The 23278-nt window shown below is 52.8% G+C and overlaps 2 protein-coding genes across 5 annotated transcripts in view; one reads left to right on the top strand and one right to left on the bottom strand.

Moving 5' to 3' along the window:
* Positions 1–2932: 2932 nt before the first annotated feature.
* On the bottom strand, positions 2933–20449 carry ARRDC5 (arrestin domain containing 5). 3 transcript variants are annotated; one of them, XM_088017910.1, is made up of 3 exons: positions 20041–20449; positions 10824–11029; positions 2933–3501 (listed from the first exon to the last, which is right to left on the bottom strand). In XM_088017910.1, exons 2-3 carry the CDS (start codon positions 10908–10910, stop codon positions 2974–2976), a joined length of 615 nt encoding a protein of 204 aa, XP_087874036.1. In that variant the 5' UTR covers positions 10911–11029; positions 20041–20449; the 3' UTR covers positions 2933–2973. The 3 variants fall into 3 exon arrangements, with proteins under 3 accessions (XP_087874036.1, XP_087874038.1, XP_027981990.1); XM_088017912.1 differs by having other exon boundaries at positions 10824–10983; XM_028126189.2 differs by lacking the exon at positions 20041–20449 and adding an exon at positions 12896–15320.
* Positions 16640–23278, top strand: part of UHRF1 (ubiquitin like with PHD and ring finger domains 1) — a 30929-nt gene continuing 24290 nt past the window's right edge. The window contains exons 1-2 of one of the 2 annotated variants that reach the window (XM_028126186.2): positions 16640–16723; positions 18022–18188. In XM_028126186.2, coding sequence (XP_027981987.1) covers positions 18036–18188 — 153 coding nt within the window. In that variant the 5' untranslated portion in view covers positions 16640–16723; positions 18022–18035. Of the gene's footprint in view, positions 16724–17274; positions 17358–18021; positions 18189–23278 lie in introns of those variants that run through there. The other variant, XM_028126187.2, reaches the window with a different exon arrangement.

Below are 23278 nucleotides of genomic sequence, written 5' to 3'. Positions count from 1 at the left end.
GATGGTGGCCTGGCTTCAGGGGGTGGCAGGGGAGATGGAGAGAAGTGGACAGGTTAAGCAATTACTTAGGAAATAAAACAAACAGGACTTGGGAGAAGAAAAGGCTGAGGTGGGGTCTTCACAGACATGGGGAGCTGAAGACAGAACAGCTGGGGTACGGGTGGGGAGAAGACAAGATGACAGGTTTAGTGTGGCCGCATCGAGTCCACGTCCCTGAAATGTTCAAAGGCCGCCGCAAATGTAGCTACTTGTATGAAAAGAGTAGACTAGTGGCTCTCAACTCAGGGTGATTCTGCCCGCCCAAGGGATTCTTGGCAGCATCTGGAGAAATTTCTGTTGTCACAACTTGGGGGATGCTAGTGGCATCTAGTGGGTAAAAGAAGGAGATGCTGTTCAACATCCTACCATGGGCAGGATTGTCCCCCATAAAAGCAACATTTGACCCAAATGTCAACGTGCAGAGCTGGAGGAATCCTAGGGTAGACCAAGGGCTCAAAGGAGCAATAGTCAATTTCAGCAGCTGTTGTTTATTCAATAAAGTTTTATTCCTTGTCTTTGCAACAATCAAGTGCAGATCAAGTTTCCTGGGCAGCTCCCCTTCAAACATTCCACCCCAAGCAGCTGGCAAAAAAGGGAAAGAGAGAACAAGATTCCTGTGGCAAATTTTTAATGGATCTGGCCTCAAGTGACTTCCATCACTGGGCCAGATCAGTCACATGGCCATTGGCCACGATCACCTTATGTCCCGTTGGCCAGATCAATCACATGGCCACACCTGGCTGCATGGGATGCTGGGAAATATAGTCTAGCCATGTGCCCAGGAGGAAGAAGGAAAGCGTGATGTGATTAGAGCTAGTCCTTGCCGTGGTGTTGTTGTCCTCATTATTTCTGTTATTATTTAGACCTGTCATCTGCAGCGATGACCCTTGAAAGTCATGCATGTTTCAGGACCTGGTAGAGGAGGGTGAGAGGTGCTGCCTGGTATGGCTGGAAGGCTTCCGGAAAGAGGAGGCATGGATGATGTGGCTTTGAAGAAAGCAGACGCTAAAAATCTGAGAAGTGGGAGAATAAGAACGGTGTGGCATCAGGGAAGTCATTCCTTCATTCCTGACCATGCAGATCCTTGTAGGCCAGGGTGAGTGCCGTGGGGACCCAATGGGCTGAGGTGGCCTGATTTGTGCTGAGAGCCTTCTAGTTGCTTGAGGAATCAGATCACCAGGTAAAATACAGGACACCCACTTAAATTGGAATATCAGATAAACAACAAATGATTTTTTAAGCCTCAGTATATCCCAGATATGGCATGGGACATACTTATGCTAAAATAGTATTGTCCATCTGAAATGCAAATTTAACAGGGCATCCTGGATTTTTATGTGCAGGGAGGACAGAATGTAGCAGACAGGTCAGGTGCAGGTGACTGACGATCATGGATGAGACATGGGCAGATGTGCAAGCCCTGTGTTGGGAGAACTTTGGCTTCTACCCTGAGTGAGGTGAGGTAGCCCTGACAGGCTGTGAGTGTAGGAGGGCCGTGCCCTGACTTGGGTAAGAGGCCCCCCAGACCCAACCCTGGCCCTTGGCAATCACCTGCCCCCGTGGTTTGCCCCAGCCCAGCGTCTTTCCCCTTCAACAGTGCTGACATTTGGGGCCAGATCATTCTCTTTTTTTAAGTTTTTATTTTAAATTTCACTTAGTTAACATACAGTGTAGTATTAGGTTCAGGTGTACAATACAGTGATTCAGCATTTCCATACATCATCACAGCAAGTGCATGACTTAATCCCCATCACCTATTGAACCCATCCCCCGGCCCACCTTCCCTCGGGTGACCATCTGTGTGTTCTCTGTAGTTAAGGGTCTTTCGGGGGCCAGATCATTCTTTTTTTTTTTTTTTAAGATTTTATTTATTTATTTGAGAAAGAGCGAGCGAGAGAGCACAAGCAGGGAGAAGCAGGTTCCCAGCTGAGCAGGGAGCCCCACTTAGGGCTCCATCTCAGGACCCTGGGATCATAACCTGAGCCAAAGGCAGACACTTAACCGACTGAGCCACCCAGGCGCCCCAAGGGGACAGATCATTCTTAATTGTGGGGGTCTGTCCTGTTCACTGTGGGATGTTGAGCAGCATTCCTGACCCCCACCCACTCAATGCCAGGAGCACTCGAAGTCATGACAACTACAAACGTCCCCAGACATTGCCCATTGTCCCCTGAGGGGCAGGATCCCTTTGGGTGAAACCCACTGGGTTAAGGGGTTCTATGGACCCCCAGGAGACTACATTCTATAACCATCTGACCGACTGAGGATATCCTGGGATACTGCATATATTTAAATACACACATTGAGTGGGAGGGAGAGGAGGGAACTCACAGACGCTGGGGGGGGTCACCCTGGTTTCCTTCACTTGATCCATCGGGGATTTATTCTGGTGTTTAGTGTGAGCTAGGGATCAAACTGAATTTTTCCCCCAGATAATGAACGCACGTTTTCTCCCCGCTGGAGCTATGGACCTTTGGGGCCAGATCATTCTGTGGGGTGAGGCCAGCCTGGGCATCGCGGGACAGTGGGCAGCATCCCTCCCTGGCCCCCATTCACCCAATGCCAGGAGCAGCCCCTGTCCCCCTCGGTGGTGAGAACCAGGACCAGCAGACTTTGCTAGTGCGGCTGGAAGGCAGAATCGCCGCAGTTGGGGACCCCGGGTCGAGGCACTGTAAGACCCCAGTACAGAAATGGGTCTGGAGCCCTAACCAGGGAGGAGGCTACTGGAAGACCTTGTCAGTTCCCTTCATCTTCTCCTGGCCTTCAGTAAACTATCTGGGGCCGGGAGAAACTGATGCCTAAGTGGCTGCATTGTGGGAAGTTTTAGGCACGTGCCATCCACACCCCAACCCATCTGAAGCCCATCTGTGCCAGACAAAAAAAGGGCTGCCCGTAGAGTCTGATAAAGCTTTTAATATTTAGAAGTTGGGGCACTTAATTCTGGTACTCCTGGCTCTCGGGTGATGCTGCCCCCTCCAGCCGTGGGCAGCTGTCTGGGTCCACAGGGGCACTGGTGATGATGATGGGAACCTTGGCCTTCACACTGGTCAGGGACCAGGGCAGGTGGACCGTGCTGACCAGCTCGTAGTGGGTACTCATGATCTCGCCGTCCCGCATGCCGCTGCTCACGGACAGCACCTGCGGGAGGTTGAGGGTGCTGACGATCTTGGTGGTGTTGAAGGGCGTGATCTGAGTGTTGGCCTCCTGCCGGAGCAGCTCACTGCTGTCCACCCGAGACCGCCGCTCTGCACTGGGGGTGAAGCCCTCACATTGCACGTGGATGTAGAGGGCGAAGGTGACCATCTTGATGCACTTGCTGGTCTGGTTGTTGATCTCCGTGGTGAAGACGACCCTCTCCCCCGGAGTAAAAGTGTTCTTTTCCATCTGGATTTGGAGGCAGATGGCGCCCTGGCTGCAGCAGTTGTAGGAGACCTTCTTCTCAGCCTCCACCAAGAGAGGGTTCTAGAAGGGGGGATGGACCACTGTGAGGGATGGTGGACACAAGATCCGCTCGCCTGCCTGACATTCCTCCATCATAGCTCCTGCAAACCTCGAGCTTTTGGGACTTTCCTAAGTAAGAGGCACTGAAACAGGATCTGGAGCCTTGGGGATTTGGCAGCCAAAAGCCTGGCATGATCTCCCGGCTTGCCTTAATCAATACCCTTTGCCTTTCTGAGTACCAATTTCCTCATCATAAGCCTAAGAAATCCACAAGACCCTGGCTTGACCCCCACCTCCCATGTTCACTTGCTGTGTGACCTTGAGCAAGTGCCTTGACTTCTCTGGGCCTTGGTTTTCTAGAAGACAGGAAATGTCTCACAGTCTAAGCCCAAGACTTGGGGCTTACCCAGGCAGTTCAGACTTTAGGAGAAAATATTACGGGCTCTGAATCATGAAAGGAAAACCGTAGCGTTGAAAGTATGTAGTGTGGGGGCACCTGGGTGGCTCAGTCGTTAGGCGTCTGCCTTCGGCTCAGGTCATGATCCCGGGGTCCTGGGATCGAGCCCCGCATCGGGCTCCCTGCTCGGCAGAAGCCTGCTTCTCCCTCTCCCACTCCCCCTGCTTGTATTCTCTCTCTCGCTGTGTCTTTCTCTGTCAAATAAATAAAATCTTAAAAAAAAAAAAAAGAAAGTATGTAGTGTGTTTAAATAAATGCCTCAAAATGCAGCCATTCTATCAACTAGTCAGCTGCTGATTTGCAAATAAAGTCGCACATACATTGTATTTAATGAGTGGCTTCGGTGACATTTTACTTTTTATTTGTGGATAACATGTTAAAGGATTTGATGTGATGTGGCAGGGGGGGCGCGGGGGGCCTTAGAATGATCACTCTCCACTTTTGCTGGCTTCCGGTGTCTCCTTGTAGAGAAACTTGATACTTTTACAAGCGTGCGTGCGTGTGTGTGTTCTCTTTCAGCATACTGAGAGAGAGAGAGAGAGAGCATCTCTCTCCGAGAGAGAGAGAGAGAGAGAGAGAGAGAGAGGGAGAAAATAGTGTGAAAAATACTGCCCAAACTCCCCTCCCACTTCCCATTAGTGACATCAAGTTGTTCACTTGAAATTGGCCCTGATGGGTGTTATTTTCACCAGGGAAATTGGGAAACATGACACATCACGGCTGGTTGTTAACCATTTCCTAGTACAGCACGGCCATATTCCTAAGACCCGCTTCATCAGCATTTACAAATTCTCCTGATTTGTTTCAGACCTCTGCTCATTTACAAAATGAGATTGCAGAGTTGCACAACCACGTGAATGTACTCAACACTAATGGTTAAGATGGTAAATTTTATGGGCGCCTGGGTGGCTCAGATGACTGAGCGTCTGCCTTTGGCTCAGGTCATGGTCCCAGGGTCCTGGGATCGAGTGCCGCATCAGGCTCCCTGCTCCTTGGGAGCCTACTTCTCCCTCTGCTTCTCTCTCTCTCCCCCTTTCTCTCTCCCTCTGTCTCTCATGAATAAATAAATAAAATCTTAAAAAAAAGATGGTAAGTTTTATGTTATGTATATTTTGCCACAATTTAAAGTAAAAACATGAGAGATCTGGTTGAAGGCCCCAGGGACCCCCTCCCTAATGCCATCCCCTCATACTCCTTGGCTCCCTTTATCCTGAATTGGGGGTTTATTATATCTGGATTTTTAAAAAAGATTTATGCATTTATTTGAGAAAGAGTGAGCACAAGCAGGAGGGCAGAAAATTCTGCCTCTACCTGGTTGAGCCCCATCATGGGGTTGCTCTCGGCCATGAGTTGGTGAACTTTTTCTGGAAAGGAACTGATGACAAATATTTTAGGCTTTGCAGGCCACACACAGTTATGTGTCATATACTCTTCCCCCCCTTTTTTTTTAAATCACAGCTCATGGTTAAAACATAGATTTTAGTATCGTGGCAAAGAACACAAATCTGTATTTTCATCTTCACCTAGATCTATGAAAGAGAAATATGTTTCATGAACTACTACTTATGCCTGCTGGTACATTCTGCTTTATTCCATTTATTGTATTCATTTAAAAATGTTCATTGCGGGGTGGCTCAGTCGGTTGTGTCTGCCTTCGGCTCAGGTCATGATCTGGGAGTCCCGGAATCGAGCCCCACATCGGGCTCCCTGCTCAGCAGGGAGCCTGCTTCTCCCTCTGCCTCTCAGTGCCTCAAAATGCAGCCATCCTATCAACCAGTCAGCTGCTGATTTGCTCCCCCTATTTGTGCTCTCCATCAAATAAATAAATAAATAAAATCTTTAAAAATATATTCACTGCAACCCTCTGGATTTGTTTTCCTGTTATGTTTAGTCTTTCTTTATTCTATTATTTTGCTTTATATAAAACCAACATTTTGTAAACATTAGCTGGTTGTAACCCACCAAATTAAATTTGTTCTGATAAATTCTATATTCTACTTATTCACAACTATTATATCCTGTCCAACACACTGATGTTATAAAAACAAAGCTGTTGTAACCCACCATATTTATATTTTGTTTTATTCTTTCATTTTTTAAAAAAAGTTGATTGCAAGGGGCGCCTGGGTAGCTCAGTTGTTAGGCATCTGCCTTCGGCTCAGGTCATGATCCCAGGGTCCTGGGATCGAGCCCCGCGTCGGGCTCTCTGCTCCGCGGGAAGCCTGCTTCTCCCTCTCCCGCTCCCCCTGCTTGTGTTCCCTCTCTCGCTGTCTCCCTCTCTGTCAAATAAATAAATAAAATCTTAAAAAAAAAAAAGTCGATTGCAAGCCACCAACCATATTTTCTTCACTTCCTGTTCTACTTATTTTATTCTCTGTTCTGTTTTCTTATTCTATTGAAAAAAACACACACAATGTTTGCAACCCACAAATTGACTTTTTTTCTGATATTTTCTAGTTTAGTCTTGCATATTCTTTCATTTTATACAAATATACTTGCACCTCGCTAAACTGATTTTGCAACCCATGATCTGGTCGTGACCTGAGGTTTGAAAAACACTGCTCCAGATTGGATGCCTTTCCTCTTGGGAGACCTGGGGCTGACCCCTGACACCAGGTGACCTCACCTCTACCCTTGCCTCTGGCCCCCTGGCCTCCTCAGCGGTCCCCTCCCTCCCTCTCCTCCAGGAGGCTAATTGCAGGCAGTTTTATTCTAAATCCCTCCAGTCTTATTCGAAAATTCCTCGCATGCGTTAGGACCCTGCGGGCATTGAGGAACTTGCTGCCCTAACTCAAGGCCAAGCCGGTAGTCCCGGCCTGTACCTGAGAGAGGGGCCCAGCAATTCCAACAGTGGCCCAGTGGAGACTCCCACACGAGGTCAGGCAGGGTGGCCAAAGCGCCCTGATTCCCAATAATGTCGGGGATACACACCCAACACTGGATTTCCTGGATCTGGGAGTGTTTGGGAGCCCCGCATTCCTTTGGCATATGTGAAGCTTTGGGGGGATTCATCCAAACAGTATTTATTGTCATCAGCTTGGTGACAAGTCCAAGGAAAACCCATAGCTGTTAAGACGAGCCTGGTCCCTGCTCTGGCGGGGTTGGGGGGGAGGGGGGGAGATGGACACACAGTCGGCTCACTGAAAATGAACCAGGTCATTTCTGTTAGGGACAGTGATGAGGTTGTGGCTGGAGGCAAACCAGGGGTGTGAACTAGGGAGAGGTGCGGTGGAGGCTCCCTTGGAGCCAATGGTTAGGAAATGTCTCTGGGACAAGCTCCTTTCCCAAATGGTACCAGCTGTTGAAAGAGACAACACAGCTCTGTCTTTCAAGATTCTAAAGGTACAAAGAGTAGAGAGGAGGTGGGGATATTGGAGCCCATGTGCAGTGCTGGAGAAAACGTAAAAACAGTCCAGCCACTGTGGAAAACAGGCTGGGGGCTCCTCAAATGTTCAAGGGAGTGATCATCTGACCCAGCAATTGTACTCCAGGTATCTAGCCAAGAGAAACAAGAAGATACATCCATGCAAACATGTAAGGGAATGTGCAGAGGCGTGATTCACAGTAACCAAGAAGTGGAAACAACCCAAGTATCCATCAATGCACGAATGGATACACAAAATGGGGTCCAGCTGGGCAATGGAATGTCATTCAGCCGGAAAAAGGGATGAGACACTGACCGAGGAGGTGAGTGGACATATCGTATGATTCCATTTCCATGAAATGTCCGGAACAGGCAAATCCACAGAGAGAGGAAGGGGATTCGTGGTTGCCACGGCCTGGGGGAGGGGGTATGGGGAATTCGAGGGGTGACAGCTAAGGGATCCAAGATTTCCTTTTGGTGTGATGACAGTGGTCTAAAATCGACAGTTGGTGAAGGCCGCACAACTCTGTGAACACACGGGAAGTCATTCAGTTGTACACTTTCAATGGGTAGATTACAAGATATGTGAATTATAGCTCAATAAAGCTGTTGAAAACAATTGGAAGGAGAAAATGTTTGCTCCTCCTAGCTCCCCGGCTCCCCTCCCAGGGGGGCATGTCTGTTGCTAGTTTCTGTGATCTCCTTCCGGACACGTTTGTTACACCTGCAAGGAAGTACATTTCTCACTTGTTCTGAACTTTGCTGTGCTCACTCAACCCAGTGACTTAGTAGAGGTCCTGATGCTAAGAGCTGCCTTGTTCTGCCTCTGTTTCTCTCTAACTTACCTATAGAGCATTCCTTTGAATATTCCTTTGCTACTTTAATTCCCTTAGCAGTGAACATTTAGGCTGATTCCAATTTCTTGCCGCGAAAACATTGCTGTGGGAGGTCGCAAGTGAAAGAATATCAGTAGGAGAAATTTCTAGAAGGGAAATGGTTGGGGCAAAGTGCATGTTCATTTTAATTTGAATAGATACAGCTAAATTGCCCTCTGTTGGGGTTGTGAGAGTTTACTTAGCCAGGTGAGTGCCTACATGGCTTCTGAACAAAGATGTGAAGGATGTGGGGGAAGGATAGGAAGGTCATATTATAGCGTTCCAGGGGGAAGGCAACAGCCTGTGCAAAGGCCCTGGGGCAGGACCAGGCCTGGTATATTGGAGGGAACAGTGAGGAGGCCTGTTTGGCGGGAGCAGAGAAAACGGAGGGGAGAGGGGGCAGATCATGCAGGGCTCTGTGGACGGGGGGGGGGGGGGGGACTTTGGCCTTTACCCTGAATGAAATGGGAGACCGGGAGGGCTGTGGGCGCAGAGGAAGGTCATCACCTGACTGTCTCTGGCCGCTCTGAGGACAGACTGTTGGAGGTCAAGACTCTGCCTCTACCCAGGGGTGTCTGGGTGGCTCACTTGATTAAGTGTCTAACTCTTGGTTTCAGCTCAGGTCATGATCTGGTGTTTGTGGGATCAAGCCCTGCGTCAGGCTCTGAGCTCAGCATGGGAGTCTCCTTCAGATTCTCTCTCCCTCTCTGCTCTTCCTTCTGCCTGCACGCGCTCTCTCTCTCTCAAATAATTTTTATAAATCTTAAAAGACTCTGCCTCTACCTGGTTGAGCCCCATCATGGCTCACTGCACCAGAGTGGTAACCTCTGTCCTGGTCCCCCAGCTCCTGCCCTCCCTCTGCCCCCGATTATCTATCCTCCCCAAAGCAGCCAGAGGGCATCCAATGATGACCCCTTGCCCACCAGGGCTCTTACCTGCATCAGGTGAAAGTCCAAGTCTTCCTGAGGCCTCTTATTACCTCCCTGCCCTTACTTTCTTCCCTCTCACCTTCTCCTTCACTCTGTTGCAGCCATGTGGCCCCCTCACTGTTCATCCAACACGCCAGGCACAGTCCTGCCCCAGGGCCTTTGCACAGGCTGTTCCCGCCACCTGGAACCCTCCACCCCAGATATCCCCATGGTTTCCCCGCCTCTGCTCTTTCAGTTCTCTGCTAAAATGTCACCTCCTCCAAAGGGCCTCCCTTGCCCAGTCTGGTTAAGACAGTACTGAGCAGTTGAAAAAACACGCTATTTTCATATCCTCAAAACTTATCTGTAATAACTCCTGTTGCTACTACGATCTTGATTTTTAGATCTTCCCACTTACGGGGGCACCTCCTGGGTGCGCAGACACCGCGCTGAGCACTTTGCGGTCTTCATGGGCACCCATCAAGGGAGGTATTATTCTTCTCATTGTACAGATCAGGACAGTCAAGGCTCTGGGAGGTGTTGTGAATTGCCCAAGGCCATCTAGCTAATGAAGTATCTGTCAACGAAATCTCAGGCTGGGTCTCACCCAACCCCAACATTTCACCCCAGCTTCTGCCTCGTGCCCCCTGCACTCTAGATTAGCTCTGACGGGAAGGCCAGAGAAGGGCCATAGTCTGCTCAGGGTAACACAGGAAGCAGGTGGTCAAGTGGGCCTTGAGCTCGGGTCTGGTCATCCCAGGGCTGTTCCACCCCTCCAAGCATCTGCCCTTCCTGGAACCCTCCAGGACCATCCCAGGAGGTTGGCCGGGCTCGAGACGATCCCTGTGACATATATAATAACACTGGTGGTGGAAGCAGCAAGATTCTTGGGTCCCACCCCCCAACCCGTGCCAGGCACTGTGGGAAGTTCGGCAAGCTAGGCACTATCTCCCTGCCCATTTCACAGATGAGGAGACAGAGGCACAGAGAGGCAACGTCATTTGCAGAGGATCGCACAACAGGAAGGTCGGGGCTCTGGGATTTTTACCTGGATCTTGAAAACTAAAATCCAACCCCCCCCACCCCCGTCTCAGCCACCATGCTCTGATAACAGAGTCCCCAGGGGAGTGACTTGGGGCCAACGTCACTCCACCCACCTCGACTTCTATCTCTGCACCTGGGCCTCCAGGAACCATCCAGAAAACCTCCTCCTCTGCTCAGCAGACCAGAAGCCACCCCTTTTCCTTGCTTCTTTTGATGGGGGCACCATCTCTGTTGTCTGAGGGCTCAAAGACCCTGGAGCGTCACCGGGCATCCAGGCCTCCCAGGTCACAGGGGAGGCCTCTGAACAGCCTTGACTTACTATAGGGTCAAGGACATTGGGGCCCAGTCATTCTCTGGGGGTGTCCTGGGAACTGTGGGGTATTGAGCAGCACCCCTGGCCCCCACCACCTCCATGGCCAACAGCACCCCCCCCCCCAGTCCTGTCAATTGTAGATGTTCCAGACACCACGCTGTGCCCCCTGGGGAGGCAGGATTATCCTGGTTGAGGGGCCCCCCGCTGGCTTAGTTCCTACCCCAGTTTCAGATTCACCTTTTGTGAACTCGCTGGACCCCCCGGAGGAGCCATCAGCACCTTTCCTTCTTCCTGGTAGAGGCCAGCTCTGTTCCCTGCCCTCCCACCTGCATCTGGTGAGCTTGGAGGACAAGCCCCACCGCTGCCCCTCCCCCATCACTACCTGCAATGGGTTTTCTTTGTGGAAGTCCGAAGTCCCTTGAACCAACAAGTACATTCTCTTCTTCGCCAGTATGTGCTCCCGGCCCATGCAGGAGGCTTGCACGAAGTAGAAGACGTGGCCAATTTTGCTGACGAAGGTAGAAGGAAGCCTGGGAGGTAAGCTGAAATGGAAGTCAAAGGTGTGGCTGCCTGCACTTAACCAATTATCTGAAAGCAAAACACACCGAGGCCATCAGAAGGTTCTAGAATCTTTTTCTTTTTTTTTTTTTTTTTTAACCCCCCCTTCTTTATTTGTTGTCTTGGCAGGGTTTTGTTCTGGGCCTGGCCCACCTGTCCCTGAGCTAGGCTGAGTTCTGTGCTTTTAGGGATCTGCATGATCCATAAATATCAGGCCTAGGCCTCAGCTGGGCTGGAGGGAGATGCCTGGGTGGATGAGGTGGCTGGGGTGCTCACCCCTACTCTGGGTCTGAGAAACTGGAGGTCCAGCACATCGGTTTAACAAACCCCTCTTGAACTTCTTTCTGTGGGCCAGAGGCTGTTTTAGGCATTATTTTCAGCAGTGAGCAGGGCAGCACAGCTCCCTGCCCTCACAGAGCTTGGCCTTCAGTGCGCAGCATACAGTAGGTGCGTAACATTGGTTGAGTGGCAACTGAGGGCCAGGGAGAAGCTCACACGGCCCCCATTTCTGCAACCTCCCCCATTTTATTTGTTTCTTTCATTCGTCCAAAAGCCTCTCATTATTGTGTCTTGCCCACTGGATGGCAATCCCAGTGACTCCGGGGACCTTGTTTGTTTTATCCATTGCCCCACCCCCAGCCCGTGGCCCAGGGCCGTGTGCAGAAGGTGCTCAATAAATGTTTGCGAAATAAATGAGTGAATCCGTCAGAGGCTTGGGCTTATGCTTTTGAGGGGAAATGCTTGGCAATGGGAAAGGGTGGTACCTGATGCTGGGGGTGTTAGGGTGGGGAGTGTTTGGGTTGAAAAAACACTTACAGAACACTTACTGTATGCCCCACACTATTCTAAGCCCTTTATATACCCTTCAGTCACTAAGTCCTCAAAGCAATCTATGAGTGACCCCTTCTTCTGGTTCCCATTTTCCAGATGGGTTAATGGGACACAGAGGCAACAGGACTGTGGAGCAGTAAGGGCTGGTATGTTGCCATTCCTCCCCTAGACATCTGCACGGCTGGTGTCCTTCCCATCGCTCAGATCTGAGCTCAGTTCCCTCTCCAAAGAGACCTCTCCGTGACCTCCCGATCTAAAAATTTTAAAAGTCTAAAATTAAACTTTGTTCAGCCAGGTGTTGGCCGAGAGTTGTGGCATACCTGGGAACACTCCCATGAGCACATTTTGGAAAGGACATGCGGCTCACAGGCAGCTCGGCCTCCCTGACGTTTGTCCAGACCGTGGGACAGAACCTGCTGGAGTTGGGGCCTGGTTATTCTCTCCCTGGAACGTCTTCCCTGCCTCCTCTCTCTTTCCCTGGGACCATAGGACTCCTTATTTTGTCTCCTTGGCATTTCACTGCCAGAGGGAGATTTATCTGTCAAATAATAAGACAGATTTTTAAAAAAGATTTTATTTATTTATTTGAGAGAGAGAGAATGAGAGATACAGAGCACGAGAGGGAAGAGGGTCAGAGGGAGAAGCAGACTCCCCGCCGAGCAGGGAGCCCGATGTGGGACTCGATCCCGGGACTCCAGGATCACGACCCAAGCCGAAGGCAGTCGCTCAACTAACTGAGCCACCCCGGCGCCCAAGACAGATTTTTTTTTTTTTTTTTTTTTTTGGCCTTCCCAAGTGGTCATTGGGCTAAGGATAGCATTTTCCCCTCCCAGGGAAACGACTTGGAAAGTTGATTTCGAGTATCTGGGTTCTGATCAGCTCCTCATGTCTTATTATTTTCGTGTTAAAGTGTATCTGATGGTCATTGTTATACATAGCTTCCCTCCTGGGGAGGAACCAGGCCTCTGCTATCCCTGGGGGTTTGCTGATCCACTAGCAGATGTGTTTACCTTCCAGACCCAGGTTCCTATTATGGCTAGAGTTGGCTGCTGGCTTTATCCTTACCCTCTACTGGGAATGTCTTCATCTTGTGCACGTAGTCGGCCTTGTTGTTGCAAATAACATCTCTGCTATAATCACGGGATGCCCCGATTTCTTCATTCCACTCCACATAACCCCTTCCCACGAGCTCCACCTTCACAATAGGGTCCACCAGGGTGCTGTTCAGGATTAGAACCACCTGCCCTTTTATGCTGGAGCCGGCTAGGTAGACTGCATCCTTGGGCAACACTAATTCGATCGACTTCACCACAGACATGGGGGGTTGGGATGGGAGAGAAACATCCTCCCTCCTCCCCCATGCCACTGAGATTTCCGGTTCCTTTGCCGCAGTGAAGTCACCTGTCTGTGACATCATCCAGCCAGGGTTCTGGGAAGGGGGTCCCTAGTGGCTGGGATGGGAGATGAGGCTGTTGTGCAGGGGTGGGACAGCTCGGGAATTCCAAAGTCCTCACTGGTGTATGAAATGATACCTTACCCCTTTTTCCTAGGATATAACAGATAAATAAGCCAAACCAACCGCAAGGCCCTAGCATTCCTGCCCCGTAGGGAACACCTGTCATCTTGCCGGGAGGTTAGAGGCCTGGGTGAGAAGAGCTCCTTATGAGCTCTACTTAGAGATGGGGAGGAATGAGGAATGAGCCCCAAGGTCTTTTCTGCTCTATCAGATGGCCCCCAAATGTGGTATGTGCGCTTCTCAGGGTTCATACACTGGTTAAGCTCATACACAGTCATTGTCATTTTAATGGCTCTCTCTATATACCAACCAGTCCCTGTTAGAAAAAAATTATAGAGGGGCGCCTGGGTGGCTCAGTCGTCGGGCGTCTGCCTTCGGCTCGGGTCATGGTCTTGGGGTCCTGGGATCGAGCCCCATGTCGGGCTCCCGGCTCGGGGGAGAGCCTGCTTCTCTCTCTCCCTCTGCCTGCCGCTCTGCCTGCTTGTACTCTCTGTCAAATAAATTAAAAAATCTTAAAAAAAAAAAGAAAAAGAAAAAAATTATAGATATGGCCAGGACATGAAATCTGGTGTGTCCTGACTGAATGCTTAGAGCATTGTGTCCTCCATCTAAACACGAACACCATCTCCTTACACATCTGACATTTCTCTTTACACCTGTGTCTCCCCCATTGAATGGGAAGTCCTTGCAGGGTGGGACTTAGTCTCTGTAAGCTTTGTGCCCACCAACGTCTGCTTGACTCCGGGCCTGGTTCAGACAAGAGGGGTGGCAATAGGTTTGTTGAGTGACTTAACGACCTTCAAGAATATATCATTTTGCAAAAAGGAAACTGAGGCCTTTTGCCCTCTAATGGGTTTCCTGGTGCCTAACTCGCCCATGGGCTGATGCCTAAGCAGGAGGACCACTGGAGCAGAAGAGGTGTCAGGAAGTGTCCATTCTCCAGACTCTAGCAGGCCTCCTTCATTGTCTTTGTTGTATCTCCCTTTATTATTTCATGTGATGTCTTTTGTAGACATCGCCATCTTGTCTCCCTGAGTGGTTTGTAAGCTTCTTCTGGAGAGGCCTGGCATAGTCTTTCACTCATGTTTGTTAACAAACCTAGGCAACCTCTCCAACTTTCTCAAAATGACTGGAGAAATGGGGGCCTCATTTCTTTCTGCAGGGAAAACCAGACCTCTTTTTGAGTTACTTGAGATATCCAAGGGGCCTGGGCTGAGCCCTGCTCCAAATACACCTGAAGAACGTATTCCCTCTTTTGGTCCTGTTGGGTTTTTGCAATAGTACGTGCAAACAAATGATATGCTCTCACCAGGAATAGGCCAGGTTCCCATGGCCGATTCTCAATGTGAAAGATCTCATCTGCCTCCCAGACTCAGGGAGGCCTGCCTGATACCTGCTCGTCCCTGAGATTGTGGTCTATACTTGGCTGATGACTGTGAGTCCAGAAAGACACTCAGTAGCACAGACGGAGTCCTGAAGTTGGAGAAAGTTAATAGCAAATTCTGGACTTTGGATTTTGGACTCTTATCTGTTCCCTATGACTTCTATAACAAATCCCCACAATTTTAGTGGCTTAAAAAACACAAATTTATTCTCCTATAGTTCTGGAGGTCCGAAGTCCAAAATGGGTCTTAAGCAGCTAAAATCAAGGGGTTCTAGGGTTCTAGGAGAGAATCTGTCCCTCACCTTTTCTGGCCTCTATAGGTTTCCCACATTCCTTGTCTGTTGGGTCTCATCATTCCAACCTCTACTTCCCTTGTCATTTCTCCTTCTCTGACTTGGCCCTTTGCCTCTTTCACTTGTTAGGACCCTTGTGATGATTTTGGACCAGCCTGCATCATCTAGGATACTCTCCCCCACCGGAAGATCTTTAATTTGATCTCATCTGCAAAGTCCCTTTTGCCACGGAAGCTACCATATTCACAGGCTCAGGGATTAGGATATGACAAGCTTTGTTAGAGGGGGGACATTCTTCTGCCTACCACTTGGAAGAACAGCAGAAGGACCAGTGCCTAGAAGGGACTCTGCTCGGGTCCAGAGAAACCTGTACACACAGAAGTTGGAGGTCATCACTCTTCTGCTTACAGCCTTCCCGTGCTGCTCACTGCTCTCAAGAGATAAAAGACCAAAGGCCCCCTTGAGGCCTTAGATGACACCTCTCTGACCTCGTCCCCTCTCTGCCCAGCTACACTGGCCTCCTGGCTGCTCCCCCTACATTTCTAAGCCTTTTCCGGCCTCTGAGCTTGCCCGTCCCTCCTCGACCCATCTGTCCTTGGTTTCTATCTCAGATCTCAGCTCAAATGTCATCCGTTCAGAGAGGCCCACCTCTCCACCTCAACCAGAATGTCCTCTCTGCACACCCCCACATGCCTCTCCAGCTACTGTCCTGTCTTCATCGCTCACAGTGGTGTCTGAAATGATTTGCTTTACTTATTCATTTTTTGCCTGTCTCTCCAGACAAGAAATTACCCTTCTGGAGACCACCAACAGGGTTGGCCTTGCCCATTGTTGCCGCCCCCACCCCCCAGCTCCGAACACTGTGTCCAGGCGCTTTGTAGGTGCCCAGCATGGGTCACTGTGTGCCCGCCAAGACTGGCCAGAGCAGAGCAAGCAGGGTGGAGGGGGCAGGGCAGTCCTGCCCGCCTGGACAGCGGGAGAAGGCGGGAAAACGAGGCGGGAAAACCCAGCAAACAAGCCCTGCGGGTGGGTAGGGTGGGGAGCTCTAGCAGGCCCTGACGCCAGGAAATGGAGCTTGGGGCCATCAGGCTGGCCATCGGGGTACAGTCTCGAGAGGGGCCCCCACATTCTACTGCAGTGTTTAAACATTGATTCCGGCCTTCCCTGCCCTCCTGGTCAGCGCATGCCCGTGCCCCGGGAAAGGGGCTGTGGAAAAGGACTTAAAAGGTCAGGGGGACTCTACCCGGGGTCCCTGCCCAGGGGTATCCCTAGGGCTCCTGAGGGACATGCAGAGTCGGGGGGGGGGGCCAGCTCCCGCCACTGGGTCGGGTCGCACACTGGGTGCGCCCAGCAGAGCGCATAGGGCTGGGCGGGGCCGTGGCCCGCTGGGCGGAGTGGGGGTGGATGGAGGAGGGGGCGCCCCCCACCCCCTTTCTCGCTTCCCGCCACTGCGGCGGCCAATCACCAAGCAGGAGCCCGCCCCTGGCGCGGCCTCCCGCGGCCCCGCAACTCCCAAACGCCGAGTTTTCGCGGGAAAAAAAATCAGAGCAGCTGGCAGCGCGGCGGGCAGTGGTGGCCGTCCAGGCGCTCCGGGTCGCAGGCAGGTCCGCGCGGGGTCCGGGGCCACGCACGCGTCTCTATCGCCATCCCCAGCCGGGCCAGGCGCGCAGGCAGGAGAGTGGATCGGGGCGGCCGGAGAGGTGAGCCTCCGACTGATCGGGGTGCCATCCTGGGCCGGGGGAAGGGCCCGGCGGCACCGGGCGCGGAGACTTTGCAAAACTTTCGGGAGCGGCCCGGGGACGCGCGGCCAGTACCAGCGCACTCGTGCCCGGTAGCGTGGCTGTTCTCCACGCCGTCTCGGGCTCTGCCCCCGCCCTGCGGCCCTTGGGAATCGTCCCCCGCAGCCCGGGCGCCGGCAGGGGCGAGAGGAACATACTCAGAGCCCCGCGGGGGTCGCGCCGGCCGGGTGGGGGAGGGCCTGGCGAGCCACAGGGGAGGATGTCAGGCTCCGCGCCTGCGCGCGGGCTGCCCTGGGATTCAATTGTCGCGCCCGAGCCCGATTTCGCGCGCCCTTCGTTCCCCGGGCGCGCCTGGGCCAATGGGGAGCGGGCGGGGCGGGGCAGCCGGGCGCGGCGGAGCCAGTGAGCGAGTCGGCTCAAGTGAAGGGGGCGGGACTTGGCGCGCGGGGCCCCTCGGCCTGTCCCGGCGGTGGGGGTGGGCGTGGGCTAGTTGGCGTGGCCCGAGCGAGCGGGCGGGAGAATAAGAGGGGCTCTGGGCTCGTGGGTCGGGGTCCCGGGAACGCGAGCCTGCGCGTGTGGCCGCCGCCGGGCCGAGGTGAGAAGCGCGGCGCGCGCGGGGGCGGCCGGGACGGGGCGGCCGGTTGCCATGGCCACCGCGGGGGCCGGCAGTGTCGCGCACGCGCGCGGGGGGAGGCGGGGGCCGCGGGCACCCAGGGTTGGGGGCTCCAGGGTCGGGGGGGTGGTCCTTCGCCTTCGGTCACACTTAGTTGAGTTACTGGGACTTCGGAAGTTCCAACCCGCGCCGGAGTTTTGGGTTCTCCTCTTGCGTCAGTATTAATCCAAGGAATGAATGAATGAATGAATGAATCAATGAACGAACGAAGAAACCTGGTTCCTCGCTATTTGGCTGTGTCCTCCTTACTTCTCTGGATCTTGTGTGTCTCCCCCCCCCCCACGCCCCCGCCGTGAAAGACGGAGTGGGTTGGACTGAGTGGTCCAAGATGCCGTTTGCCTTCCCCTCATTCACCCTCCCCTCCTCGTTCCTGCGCCGTTGCTGGTCGTTAATGCGTTAATTTCTTCATTTACTCCGCGGGGCCCTGGTCAGCTGTGGCTCTTCCGCGGACCAGCGCGCTGGGAGGGCGTCCTGGGAGTTTTCTAGTGTCCACAGACTGGACAAAAGCCAAGATGACCTGAGCATGGCACGGTGTGGTGGCGGCAGCAGCACCACTGACCCAGGGGTCCCGCTCTCTCGCCTTCAGCACCAGCAGATACCATGTGGATCCAGGTTCGCACCATGGACGGGAAGGTGGCCCACACTGTGGACTCACTGTCCAGGCTGACCAAGGTGGAGGAGCTGAGGAGGAAGATCCAGGAGCTGTTCCACGTGGAGCCAGGCCTGCAGAGGCTTTTCTACAGGGGCAAGCAGGTAAACCCGCCCTGTCGGCTGCCGCCCGCCCAGCACCTTTGTTCTTGCCTGGTCCAGGCGTCGTACATATACTCTCCCCGCCCCTCGTCCGGTCCCGCTTCACGTCTCCACAGAAACCTCAAATGCCTGAGCCAGGAACAAAGGCTCCACTCGCAGATCGACATACCGGGCAGGAAGCTGGCACTCCAGTCCGTAGCATTTGGGCTTTTAAGTCTGCCCCCCCCCCCCGGTTTTTTGAAGCTTCTCTCAATATAATTTCTAGAAAAGGAAGTTGGAGGTGGCCAATGGAGGACTGATGAATTTCGAGGAAGAGCCTAGAATCCTTTCTCAGTAGGACGGAAGGGACCAGGTTTTCCTTTGAAACACACACCGATGGCCCCACAGCTTGCACCTATTTAGAGTTTGACCCCACAGGGTCTGTTTTCGAGAAATTTGGATCAGCTTGTTCAGAGGCTGGAGATGGCGCTTGCTGGTCAGGAATTTCTGCCAGGAGCTCGTGCTTTCCTTGGGGTCTGCGGGCCCCGCTTTTCTGCGTCCTCTCTTCTTGCTCTCTCCCTGGCCCCTGGTAGCGTTTAAAATGGTCACCCTTGCTTTCTCAGCTGCCCACATTTGGGACACTTTCTCCAGGTGTAGTGGGGGGTTTCCGTTTTTGTCTGTGTCTTTGTGGGGGGCGACGGAGCATCCTACTGTGAGTGGGATTTCCCCTGGTAAGCTAAGATGGTACGGCACAAAGTGTCGGTCCCGTCTGCAGGGGCCATCGTGGAGTGGGGTGCACGGTAGGGACAGCGGTGGCTTGGGGACTGTGCCCTGGATTAAAAGTCTTCAGTTGGGCTGCGCGTGCCTGACTTTGTTGTTGTTGCGTTTTGAACTGGGTACTGCCGCCATCTGGTGTCTCCATTGAGAAATAAACACTCTGCGCCCGGCCGGGATTTTTGGGGGCTGGGAGGATCCAGTTTGCTTAACTCGAAATGAGACCTGATGATTAATTTCTTGGGCTCGTGGTGCCCTTGGGGACCTTTCACCTCCTTCCTGGGAGAGACACGATGACTTGAATGTCTTTAGAAGCTGAGTTAACCCGCCCTGCCTGGGAAGGGGAAGCCGGTCCCGCGGACTCGTTGGCCTGCGCGGTGAGCAAACGCAGGGCTGTGAGTAAGCTCTGCCGAGGTGCTCTCTCCCGCCGCCTCCGAGGGCTCATCTTTTGTGGTATCCAGACTGACTTCGATTAGCCACTCAATCTCTTTGTTCAGCAGAAGGTCCTTTCACAGAGTTTCTGAGAACCCTCGGGTGTGCCTGCTAAGCAGGTCATGGTGTGTTTCAGAGGTGGATCCGATCGAGTCCTCTAAAGTGGGAGGATCTGGGAGCGCCTGCCACGTGCCAGGCACTGTTGTCACATTTCCATCCGGCAGAAAAGTTTGCAAGAGCCACGAACCCCCAAGCACCTACCCCTAGAGCTTCCCCCTGACACTCGGCCACATTCCAGTTAGCACGCTTTCGCTGTCCTCCTGTCTGCCCGCCAGTCCGTTGTAGTTTTTGAAGTGCGTTTCAGAGTAAGTTGCAGACACAGGTTCACGCCAACCCTGAGCACTTAAGCATGCCTGCCATTAACTAGGGTCCAGTACGGATTTGTGGGTCTCGTTTTTTTTAGGTAACACACATATATAGCGAGATATGCACACATCAGGCGGACCATTTGGAGTCTGGACAAATGTCTACACCCACGAAACCAAACCCCCATCTCCCTTCATTTGTAACACGAGATCCAACCCATACAAAAGCCCTTATGCCCCCTTGGAAAGTTATAAAGCCCGATGATACCAGGAACACCTGGGGGCGGGAGACACGCAGGGTGTACCTTTAATTGGCGGGCCATCAGCGATGAGAGTTGGAGCTTTTGGCGCTGCTTGCTCACAACACGGCTTTCACATTTAGCACAGGCTTCCTGCTTCCCCCGTGACCTCTGTGACTGCCGCCCGATCCCCCGCCTGGCGCTCCGTCCCCACTCGGCAGCTTCGTGAGGGAACGTGCAGTCGTCTCTGTCTTCCGGCCGAGGAAGCCAGGCCTAGAGCGTGATGCAACTTCCCGGGGATGCTGGCGAGGCCCTGGCCTGGCTGCGGGGAGGTGGGACGGCGAGGGTGGGGGGGGACACGGACAGACAAGGCTTATGGCGGCACCTCCCAGTGAGCCAGTGAGTCGAGTCTGCAAACAGACTAGGCTAACAGCGATAGAAAGCAGCCTAGTTTCCAGTGGGCGGGGCAAGAGAGCTGTTTTTACAGAATGTTCTAGAGTGTCTTCGCAATCCTTTCCCCCCTTTTTTTTTTCCTCCTCCCTTTTAAAGAAACATGTCATCGCAGTCCAAGGTCTGCAGTGAGGTTGATTGAGATGATAAAGCAGAACATAGTTGAGCCTTTCTTCAGGATATGGGAGGGTTTCGTGGCCGGCTTGTTTGGGCTGAATAGGTTGGCGGTTATGTCGTTTGATTGGCGGAAATGCAAGAAGCCGAATGGGGGCAGGGACCCGGGCCGCAGGCCCAGCCTGGGCAAGGGCAAGAGGCATCTGGCGCCTTTTTCTTGGCTGCCCATAAAAATAACAATAGCTGTCATTTGTGGGGACTCCAGCACGTTCAGGTGCCGGGCTCTGCCCTTTACATAATCTTCCCCGGGTCCCCTGCCCAGATGGCCGCGGCCCAAGCTCCGAGCGGCTCTCCCGGTGTGGCTGGTGCGGGGCTGGGCGCAGCCAGCTCGAGGTAGAGGCACGGTGAATCAGCTCCGGGGTTTCTCCCCGTCGGCCTTGCTGACGTGGGAGGCCGGCTCATTGTCTGGAATTGCCCCCAGTTGAGAGGTACTAATTTAGTAGGTAACTGACATTAGGAAAACAGCGAAATCGGCTTCACTGGCCTCAAAGGCCATGTTAAGGTCCGTCTGAAAGATCAGGCTGAAATGGTGCCCTGGGAACGGCCTCGTGAGGGTCACCCGTGTCCTAGCACACCACCAGTTCAGAGTGGCTTTTCCCGAGTGCTTGTCCCTGAATTCCCGAAGGGCAGAGCGGGGCAGTAGGGTCCTGTCCTTAGGCTGTGTGAGGGAGGGTCCCCTTCCCCTGGGAGGGCTCCCAGCTGGAGGGCTTGCCCTCTAAGCCAGGCGTCAACAAACGCTTTATGTAAATATTTGTGTCCTCGAGGACGGTTCACCCCTGCCATTGGAGGGGGAAGCAGCCACAGACAGTATGCAAATGAATGGGCATGTCCCAGTCCAATAAAACTTTACCAAAACAGGTGCAGACTAGACCTTCAGACTGACTGTAGCTAGCCAGTTACGCCCTATCGCGCTTCCATCCAGCGTCCTTAGTTGGTGATCCAGGTTTTACTGTGAGGAACAGCACTGCTGTGGAATGTACTAGAAGAGGTCCCCTAGAGCACTGTGTGGCAGGGTATGTACAAGGCGTTTGGTCTCAGGACTCCTTTCCCCCCTCCAAAACCAGTTGAAGATCCTAAAGAGCTTCTGTTGACGGGCGCCTGGGTGGCTCAGATGGTTAAGCGACTGCCTTCGGCTCAGGTCAGGATCCTGGAGTCCCGGGATCGAGTCCCACATCGGGCTCCCTGCTCGGCAGGGAGTCTGCTTCTCCCTCTGACCCTCTTCCCTCTCGTGCTCTCTCTCTCTCATTCTCGCTCTCTCAAATAAATAAATAAAAGCTTAAAAAGTTTCTGTTGATGTGGAGGGGTCACATGTGGCTTGGATGTGCTGTCCACTCTGCTCGCTCCCCCCAAGGTGGGAAGTTGTGTTCCCTCTGCCACATCTGGGCTCCTGCTTCATGCAGTTTTCTTCTCTCCCATCTCTGTCCGTCTGTCTTGTCTGCATGTTGGGTTGCTGCCGAGCCTGGAGGCTGAGCGGGACAGGTGAGGGGCCAGGGCTACACCCCCAGGAAGGGGGGTGGAGCCGTTTCCTGCTTCCTCCCTCTCAGCCCAACAGGCCCTCGTCAATGCTCCCTCTCCTCCTCTAGCTGTAAGTCCTTCTTGGTATGAGGCTCACTGTCCCCTCCACCTCTTGCCAAAACGGCTACTTAGAGCCGACCGACCCAAGAACCACCACGTGCCAAACTGAGGGACGTGTGTTTCCTGCCTCTGGGCAGCACCCGGCACCCTGTAAAGTATCCCTTGAAAATGTTACGAGGGGGCAGAGCGTGGACAGAAACGGTAGACATGGCAAGCTTTAATCTCGGTCTCCACCAGGAACCAACATGCTTAGCTGTCAGATCGTATACGTGTTTACTTCGCTTTTACACGGTGCGCGTGGCCAAAAATTCCAAACGTCCAGAAACGTCCAGAAAGCATACTTGGATTAAAACAGAGAGGAAGACATAAACACTGTGGGCAGTTTTGTCTTTTGACCTGAATCTGCTGTATAGGGTTACGTGCCCCAAATCATACATATGTGTCCTATTAGGTTTGAGGGATTTTCCATGCAAAGCTTCCTTCTACAAGTTGTCAACTTCAGGTTTAATTTTAACGTCAGGACCTCTAACATGAGGTACAGATCATCTGTCGTGCAGTGTTTGTAGCTTTTATTAATACCGTTACTCTTGGGAATTTTTGGATTTTTTTTTTTTTTTAAGACTTTATTTTTAAGTAATCTCTACACCCAACGTGGGGCTCAAACTCACCAACCCTGCGATCAAGAGTTGCATGCTCCTCCAACTGAGCTGGCCAGGCGCTCGAGAACTTTCAGATACTGATAATGAATCTGAATGTGGAACACGTTGGCGTGAGGCGGGCCTGGGCCCGGCCTCTCCCCCACCGTGGTTCCCAAACGTTTGTGCACAGCTCCGGGCAGGCAGGGTGGAGGGATAGGGCGGCACAACACACACCCTCTCCTACAGCAAAACCATCGTGCAGCCTTCCTGTTGACTGCAAGGGCCCTTCTGGAAAGTTCTAGAAATGGCCGCAGGAAGCAGCCAGACCAGCTGTACCGGGAGGCAGAGCCCTGTGCCAGCCTCCCCCAGCCTGAATGCCCCCTTCCCTGCCCCGTTTGTGCCTCTGTCTGCGTTCTTGCATCGGTGGGCCCGTTGGCTTCCTCCACGGAGCCTGTGCCTGAGCAAAT

The sequence above is a fragment of the Eumetopias jubatus genome, unplaced genomic scaffold, assembly GCF_037043125.1.
Source record: "Eumetopias jubatus isolate StellerSeaLion01/CBP00866 unplaced genomic scaffold, mEumJub1_p1.0 scaffold_1, whole genome shotgun sequence".
NCBI classification, from domain to species: Eukaryota; Metazoa; Chordata; class Mammalia; order Carnivora; family Otariidae; genus Eumetopias; species Eumetopias jubatus.
The sequence above is the reverse complement of the archived record's forward strand: the minus strand, read 5'-3'. Positions and strand labels throughout refer to the sequence as shown.

Bases quoted from the DNA above. Each gene is read 5' to 3' on its own strand.
- ARRDC5 (XM_028126189.2), bottom strand. From the start codon at position 13,247: ATGATGTCACAGACAGGTGACTTCACTGCGGCAAAGGAACCGGAAATC. The intron at 11,030-12,895 runs GTAAGGATAAAG...TTTTGCTTTCAG, and splicing joins GAAGACATTCCCAGTAGAGG to ATAATTGGTTAAGTGCAGGC. The intron at 3,502-10,823 runs GTAGTGATGGGG...CCCCCCTTCTAG, and splicing joins ACAAAGAAAACCCATTGCAG to AACCCTCTCTTGGTGGAGGC.